This window comes from Numida meleagris, chromosome 24 (genome assembly GCF_002078875.1).
Source record: "Numida meleagris isolate 19003 breed g44 Domestic line chromosome 24, NumMel1.0, whole genome shotgun sequence".
NCBI classification, from domain to species: Eukaryota; Metazoa; Chordata; class Aves; order Galliformes; family Numididae; genus Numida; species Numida meleagris.
The window spans coordinates 1,700,456-1,708,638 of record NC_034432.1 but is presented as its reverse complement, the minus strand read 5'-3'; the positions used below and the strand labels follow the sequence as shown (position 1 = coordinate 1,708,638).

Sequence of the window (8,183 nt, the reverse complement as noted above, 5' to 3'; positions counted from 1 at the left end):
GGGGACCCCCGGGGGGGGGGGGACATGGGCACAGGGGACATTTTGTTTGGTGTTGGGCGAGGAGGGGAAGGCACGCGGCGGGCGGGGGGCCGGGCACACAGCGGGCTTTGTGCGGCCGCATTCCCCGTGGCAGCGGGGGCGGACGGGGAGGAATGTGGATGGGGACGGAGGGGACGACGCACGGACATGGGGACACAGGGACATGGGGACACAGGGACATGGGGGTATGGGGACACAGGGACTTACGGACAGAGGGACATGGGGAGACATGGACGTGGGGACGCAGGGATATGGGGGTACGGGGACACTGGGACATATGGACACACAGACTTGGGGACATAGGGACATATGGACAGAGGGACATGGAGACACACAGGGACACATGGACATGGGGACACAGACATCGGGGTATGGGGACACAGACCTACGGACATGGGAGTATGGGGACACAGGGACTTACGGACACACGGACATATGGACAGAGGGACATGGGGACACACAGACACAGGGACAGGACAACACGGGGACAGAGGGACATGGGGACATACAGACACGGGGACGTAAGGACACATAGGGATACAGGGACATGGGGACAGATGGACATGGGGACAGATGGATGTAGGGACACACGGACAGGGATTTGGGGACACGCTCTGTCCCCATGGCTCCCGGGAGCGTCCCGCGGGGCTCCGTTTTGGGGTAAAAAAGCCGCGTTTTGGGGTTTTTCCAGGCGCAGCGCGCACCGCTGGGTCGGGACGGGGCCGGGGCCGGGGGGCGGGGCAAAGGGCAGGAGAGCGGAAGTGCGTCACGGCCACTTCCGGTGAGCGGAGCGCTTCAAGATGGCGGCGCTGGTGTTGAGGTGACTCCGCGCGGGCGGGGCTTCCCGTGTTCCCCCCCCCCCCCCGTTCCGTGTTCCCCTTCTCCCGCGTCTCCTCGGTCCCGGAGCCGCGAGGTGTCCGCTCCGGGGCCGGGCTCCCACCGGGGGGGCGGCTCCTCCGGGCCGCGCAGCGCGGTACAGCGGCCTCGGCCTTGTGCGCTGGTGGGGGGCGGAGGGGGGGGGGCACACAGTTGGGTGCCACAGTGTGAGGGCACGGCGCTGTCAGAGAGCGGGCGGGGATGGGGAGGGGTCCGTAGGGCAAAACCTTGGGGCTGGAGGCTGTGAGGGCCTTCAGAGGGGGAGCCGGGGAGGAGGGGACTGAGGGGCGGCCTCGCGGCGGCCCTGCGAGAAATCTGTGGCCGCCTCAGGGCGCGGAGCTGCGCCGGTCGGGGGTGTTGAGGAAAAGTTCGGCTCCAGGGGGTGAATTTCTGCACCCAGAGGCTGCCCCGCGCAGTGAGGGGGAGGGGGAGAGCAGCGGTGCAGCTCCAAACAAGAGGAGCGGAGCGGAGCTGGAGCAGGTTTCCCTGGTCAGCCACGGATTAGCAGCTCGGGCCGGGTCAGTGCAGAGAGCCCAGAGATGAGGAGCCCAGAGACAAAGAGCAGCAAAGTGCGTGGCCGGACGCGGGTGTTCCTGCAGCCCGTGCAGCCGTGCTGTTTCCGCACGTGGAATTAAAACGAGGGCGTTGCTGCCGCCCAGCACCGAGCTCCCGGAGCTCAGGGAGCGTCTGGGTACCGCTGTCACACAACGGCTTTAACTTTGAGCTGCTCAACCACCGCCCCGTCCTGGTTGGAAGGTTCCCTTTCCCCTTCTCCCCCCCCCAGCAGAAAGTTTTGTGCCCCTCCCTCCTTCCAGGCTCCGCTTACGGACGTTCCGCTCTTTGATGTCAGCGCTGAAGCGGTGCTTGGGATTTCGTTCTCTTGATGTATTCTCTTTCTGGCAGCGCGGAGCTGTCTCCCCTTTTCTTTTTTTTTTGCTGAGCGCTTTTTGTTCCTTGTGCCAGTTTCCTTAAAAGCAGAACTCAGCAGCGTGATCGCAGCTGGGGCTCAGGAAGCAGCACAAAAGCAGAGCTCTGGTTTGAAGCCTGCGCCTGATCGCTTCGCTTCCTATCTATCTCTGCCTGCCAGATGAAAAAGCATTTCTAATCACTGTCCTGGTTGAGGGCCGTTTTGTCTCTCTCTTTTTTTAAAGAAACGTGTTTATCAGTGGTTTGGAAGAAAATCTGAGCTAATGGGTGGGGAGCTGGAGGAAGAAGCAACAGCTGAGGGAGTGATAAATAATGAAGAGGACGGGTCCCCGGTGCGGAGTGACCTTGATTGCTGAGCTGCAGGGCTGCGTTTTGCAAGCAGGATTTGTTTGATTGAAGCGAGATGTAATGCTCTGCGTCAGAAAAAAAAGCTGAAAAGTGTGAAAAGCAGGAGGGTGGGGAGCTCGTGCTGTGGGGAAATGCAGCGTGCTGTGGGGTTTGTTCTTGGCTGGAATACGGTGTGCGGTTCGAAGCTGGCTCTGTCTTCCAGCCCTCGGCAGCTTCTGCACGAGGGGAGATACAGAACGGGATGATCAGGAAAAGGACTGAGGGGGGGTGAGCGAGGTGTGTAAGTCATGGGTGGCCTGCAGGCCGGGATTCCAGTTCAGCTCCTCTCCTGTAACTGGGGGGCAGCTGAGGACATCGGTGCTGGGGGCTCGGGGCGACCAGAGCCGGTCCCACAGAAACATGTGGGCTTCAGTGTTCCCACGGTGGATGTAGATAAAGATGGTGGAAATTTGGAAGCCAGCAGCTCTTCAGGCAACAGGCAAAGGGGGAAACTGCAGCGAGACGAGCTCAAGCTGGGAGTCAGAGCTGGGGTTTGGATTTGGGGTGGGATCCGCGCTGCCCGTCCGCGCTGCGATGCTGCCCCGAAAGCTGCGCTGTCTCAAGGCAGGGAGGGAGGACTTGGAAAGGAAACATCCTAAAGATCATTTATTCACAGAGGAGCTGGGGCAGCTCATGACAGCGGCTTTCGTTATGTGCTCCCACCTAGTGCAGAGCTGACCCCCAGGACTTTGTGCAGCCACAAGAAGAGCGGCTCAGCTTCGTTTCTCCACCGCCGCCAGCGGAACGGTGGGAGGTGCAGGGACAGATGCTCGTGTGTTGGAGGAGATTAATCAACGTTTGTTGCCGTGCTGCAGATGAATGCTCCGAGCAGCGTTCCACGCCTCGCTCTCGTGGTGGCACCGGGAAACGCCGGCGTTGGTGCTTTGTCCTTGACGGCCTCGCCTCGAGCGGCTGCTGTAGATTCCAGCCCACATCTGCAAGCGCTCGAGCTGCGCCGGGCCGGGGGCAAGCTGCTGCCCCAGCTCCTGGAGAGCTGCCCTTCAATGTCCCATCACAATCGCTCCCATTGCTCTGCAGAGAGCGGCTCCCACTCCTCCGGGTGCCAGAAAATCCCTCTTTGCCTCCCGCCCGCGGCCGCAGCGCTGAGTGCTGGGCTGTGACAGCGGCCTGCCGCCTCCCCGGCCTTCAGAGCCAAACTGGCGGCAATGAACCGCTGTAATGAGGACCCTAATGAGTGTTTAGTGGAAGGGGAGGGGGTGACATCTCCCTTGGGCACAGTGGGGGCCTGGGCCAGCCCTTTGCAGGGAGCTCGGGGATGCGTCTTCCTGGGGATGCATGCCCCCGCCCCGTTAATTGCTGCAGTGAGAGCGAGCAGCAGGCTGCCACGGTGAGACTGTGAGATTGGAGCACGGTTTGTGTCCGTCACATAAGCGAGGTCTGACAGCTGAGCAGGGTAATGAGGGGGTGTCACACAGAGAGAGCCCGCGGGCAGAGTCTGGAGGCCTCAGCCAAAGAGCAGGAAGGTTTTAGGGAAAGAATCACAGCGTGGTTGGGTCGGGAGGGGCCTCCCAGCCCCCCCAGCTGTGGGCTGGCTGCCCCCTACCAGCTCAAGCTGCTCAGGACCCCGTCCATGCCCAGGATGGGAGCCAGATCCTCTCATACGCAGCCTGATTTTAGCACTCCAAGCACCGTAGAGGTGCATCCTGGCTGCATAACGTCGGCGTTCCCTGCGTTTCCTTGGCACTAACAGAGCTTCTCCCTGTCCTCTCTTTCAGGTGCATCTCTCGGCGGTGCCTGCTGGCCCGGCTCAGCCCCGGCCCCTCCGTGCACCAGTGAGTGTGGGGCTTCACGGAGAGCAGCGGGGTTCAGTTCTGCCCTGAGGGATCCCATCCTGTCCCCTCCTCATTCTGCTCGTGTGTTGGCTGGGTGCAGCGCGCTGTCCTTACCCTCGCTGGGGTGGCAGTGACGCTGGCACCACTCCGTGTCACAGCCCTGTGCCCAAAGAGGGCTGGGAGCTGCAGGAGCTCCCTTGCTGCTGCACTTAGTGCTGCTGGGCTGAGGGAGAAACAGTTATTTTCTGCTAAATTGGGCTGTGAGTGTAATTGCAGCGTCATCTCGGGAGCGTTAAATTACAAGCTCGTTATTTGCTACGGCGTGCCACTACAGTGGCAGCAAAGAGCGGGTTGGGTGTTATCAGTGTTATGCCAGGTGGTAGCTGATATCCTGCCCCCCCACGTGGGTGATGCCTGGATTCCAGCACAGAGCCGTGCCTGCACGCAGCTGGATCACGCTGCGAGCCGCAGAGCTGCCCGGCCCCTCTTTCTTTTGCAGCGTTGTCCCCATGGCCACGACGGCCAAGGAGGAGATGGCTCGCTTCTGGGAGAAGAACACCAAGTCCGCCCGGCCCCTGTCCCCCCACGTCTCCATTTACAAGTAAGGCTTCCCGTGGGAGCGCCGACACCAGTTTGGGGGCGGCCCCGTCCCCAGTTTCCCATTGAGACGCAGGACTGGGAGGCTGCCTGTGTTATGCCCCCCGTGAAGCCGTTCCTCGGGGCTGCTCCCAGCTTCTCTGCGTGGCTGGGTGCCCGACCCCTGCCTCTCTGTTCCTCTGCTGACGGCCTTCCCCTCCCTTGGAGCACTCTCAGCAGACTCCCTTCCCCTTCCCAGCTCCGTGCCGCTGGCATTTGCCATTCCCAAGCTGCCTCTGCACATTCCCCCGTCTCTCCCCTTTCACTCTGGCCGGATTCCTGGGATAGCTGAGTGCAGAACCCCCGCCCAGCAGCACCCAGCAGCACGGAGCTGTCTAGGAACAGCGGGGCCGTGCCTCGTCCCACCTCTCCCAGCCCCCACCCCCCCCCTCGTGCCCCCTTTTTGCTGACAAGCTGCTTCTCTTGCAGGTGGTCGCTGCCCATGGCCATGTCCATCACGCACCGCGGCACCGGCGTCGCGCTCAGCTTAGGTGCGTGCAGCTCCGGCCGATGCCGGCTTCGGAGACGTGGCTCCCGGTGGAGCTTTTCTCCCCTTGCTCTCCAGTTGTAATTGTGGCTTCAACCACAGGTTTTCTCCCCTCTTATCCATGCCCTGGTGCTGCAGCAGCTCCAGGAAGCGACGCTCCCCCTGTGTTTAAACCCTCGAAGCCTTCGTAGCGCTGCCTCCATCATGGGGTGCTGCTTTGTTCCAGCCCTCCCCCCGCACGAGGGGACAACTGCTCCGCTCCCCAGCCCTCCCGTGTTTGCTTGGCGCGGTGCTGACCTCACCAGGCCCCACTTTGTGGGGGGGCTGGCAGCCAGGCCGAGCTCTGGGGATCCTCCTTGGCACAGGTGGAGCGTTTCAGCTTCCTGAGAGCGGCTGCTGCCTTCCCGGGAAGCCCAGGGGTTGAGAAGGCAGCGCCGGCATCCAAAGCCATAACCCCCCCCCAGCGATTGGATTCGGGTGGTGTGACTCAGCCACAGGACGTCTGGCTGGGAAAGGCAGCTTTATTTCCAGAATGCCCCCGTGGCAGCGGGAAGGTGCTTCCCTGGCAGCTCAGGGGATGAGCAGGAGGAGCTGGCCTGGCTTCTGCAGGAGGGCACAGAGCGAAGGGGCTCCGAAAAGATGCCCAGGAGCGAGGACGCGCGTCCTTCATCCTGAGACTGCAACAAGAGGGAGCAGCCAGGGCAGGGAGAGGCGGGGTGGCTGCGTGCTGCTACCACCCAGCTTTGGGATTTCACCTCTAGGACCTGGGGGATGAGGTCCCGGAGCTGGCAGCGCTGCTGCTGCCCCATAAAGAAAAGGCTGCTCAGCCCCTGCCTGGTGGAAAGCCACGATGCTGGAGCACGGAGGCAAATTGCTTCCGCCGTGAAGAGGGAAGTGTTCATCTCCTCTCCAGCAAAGGCTGCAATTAGAGGAGGCTCTGCCTTCCTGCACTTCTCAGGGCGAGCACAAAGGCCTCTGAGGAGACGAGTGAGGCAGCAGCTGTGGATCCGGGGCGGCCGAGGCAGCGCCGCGCTGCAATCAGGCGCTATTGAGCGCTGCCATTCTTTGGGCAGCACCACCTGGAGGAAACCTCCCGGCCTCGGGGTGATGAGGAGCTGCAGGGTCCCTGCTGCTCGTGGCAGGCCGTCTGTCTGTCTGTCTGTCTGCTGCCTCCCCACCGAGCTGGGTGGAGTGGAGGGGCCGCAGCCCTGAGGTGTGGGGCTGTTTTGCTGCCGTCTTGTCCCTCCCTGGCTGAGCCTTGGCTTCAGGCTCACGGAGCTGCAGTTGAGCTCGGTACAGGACCCACATCCCACGCGTTGCTGCCCCACATGGAGACCCCCCCACACCCCAGGGTGCTCCGTGCCAACGCTGCCACTTCACAGGGGAGTCCTCCCCTCTCTGTTCGGTGCCACGTCCCCAAACCTCACATGGGGGTGATGTCCCCCCCCAGTAACCAGCGCGTTCTGTCCCTGCAGGCGTCTCCCTCTTCAGCCTGGCTGCCCTGCTGCTCCCGGAGCAGTTTCCTCACTACGTGGCCGTGCTGAAGTCTCTCAGCCTGGGCCCAGCGCTCATCTACTCCGCTAAGTTCGCCCTGGTCTTCCCCCTCTCCTACCACACCTGGAACGGAATCCGGCACCTGGTGAGTAACCTCCGTGCGGGGACACGAGGGGAGGGCGCTGCTGCTGCTGCTGCTATGGGAGCTCCGGGTGTGGGATGTGGGGAAGGTGCCCTTGGAAACGGGCACGAATCTCCTCCGAGCTATTTCTGGCTGCTTGCTGGAGCAGCATGGTCGGGCAGAGCTTCCCCTGCCCCGTGTCCCCCTCCGTGGGGCTGCGTGCCCACAGGGGAGCCCTGCAGAGCGGCCACGCTGTGCTGCTCCTCGCCCCTCCCTGCGCTCTGCTGGGATTTCCACGCGCTCCGTGCTGATGAGCGAGCCCAGGAGATGCTTTGCAGGGCACTGGAGGTGGTGATGTCTGCACGGGATGTGACCTGGGATGCTCACCCCGGGGCTGGGGAGTGGGACAGGCAGCTCAGCTCAGCTCAGCCAAACCTCCTGTGTTTGCTGAAGGGGGGAGGGCTGGGACCAGGAGAAGCAGCGCTGCTTTTTGTAGCAGTTTTTGTGTTTCTGCAGCCCCGGATAGGTTTGGTTTTAGGGGAGCAAATGGCCGAGGCAGCTGGGTCGGAGCGTGATGTGATCCTCTGCCACTGAGTGGGAACGGAGCTGGGGATTAGGGGCAGCTGGGGGGGGAAGGGGGGGGATGAAGCACCTCTGTGCCCCTACCTGCAGAGCTGGATGGTGCTTGTAGCTCCAGTCTAAAGGATGGGGGGGTGGTTTTAAGCTAAAAGTGGGGAAATTTGGGTCAGATGTGAGGTGCCCCATCCCTGCCGGTGCCCAAGGCCACTTGTGGGGCTGTGGGCAGCGGGGTGGGGGGAGCACCCAGCTCACAGCAGCAGTGGGGCTGGGGGGGGGGAGGGTGAGGGCCCCTCTGACCCCGTGGTGTTGCCTTGAGAGCTGGGTCAGGTGCAGCCCCCGGGAGGGACCGTCCCCGTCCCGCTGCCTTGTAACGCTGTCTCTCTTCTCCCCCCGCAGGCGTGGGACGTGGGGAAGGGTCTCAAGCTCACCCAGGTGCAGCAGTCGGGGGTCCTGGTCCTGGTCCTGACCGTGCTCTCCTCCGCCGGCCTCGCCGCCATGTGAGCCCGCTCCCCCCCCAAATTGGGGGACGTTGGTTCCATCCCAGCCCACCCGGCCAGGGGTTGGGGGGGGGGGGACAGAGACTTCAGAGAAACCACGGATGCTTTCGAGGGATGGGGGGCAGCCCTTCCCCCCCCTGCCCTCCCCAATCATCCGAATCATCAGGGCCGCAGCCCCTGCTCTGTGCTAATCACGGTGGTTCAGCCCGGTTGGGTTCACTGCTCTCGTTCCCTTCGGGACGTGGCTCTGCCCACCCCCCCCTTGCAATAAATCAGCCTTGATCCTTCTGCCGGGGCTCGGCTGCTGTTCTTCAGCCCCGAGGGAGGGGAACCCGGCCGGGGGGGGG

General features: G+C 62.9%; 1 protein-coding gene across 1 annotated transcript; it reads left to right on the top strand.

Annotated features, from left to right (window-relative positions):
• On the top strand, positions 759 to 8,124 carry SDHC (succinate dehydrogenase complex subunit C). Its single transcript, XM_021376518.1, has 6 exons — positions 759 to 859; positions 3,966 to 4,022; positions 4,522 to 4,623; positions 5,088 to 5,149; positions 6,621 to 6,784; positions 7,736 to 8,124. The coding sequence occupies exons 1-6, from the start codon at positions 840 to 842 to the stop codon at positions 7,838 to 7,840; spliced, it is 510 nt and encodes a 169-aa protein (XP_021232193.1). The 5' UTR covers positions 759 to 839; the 3' UTR covers positions 7,841 to 8,124.

Coding starts and splice junctions, on each gene's coding strand:
- SDHC (XM_021376518.1), top strand. CDS start 840: ATGGCGGCGCTGGTGTTGAG. Junction 5,150..6,620: donor CGGCGTCGCGCTCAGCTTAG/GTGCGTGCAGCT, acceptor CTGTCCCTGCAG/GCGTCTCCCTCTTCAGCCTG. Junction 6,785..7,735: donor GGAACGGAATCCGGCACCTG/GTGAGTAACCTC, acceptor CTCCCCCCGCAG/GCGTGGGACGTGGGGAAGGG.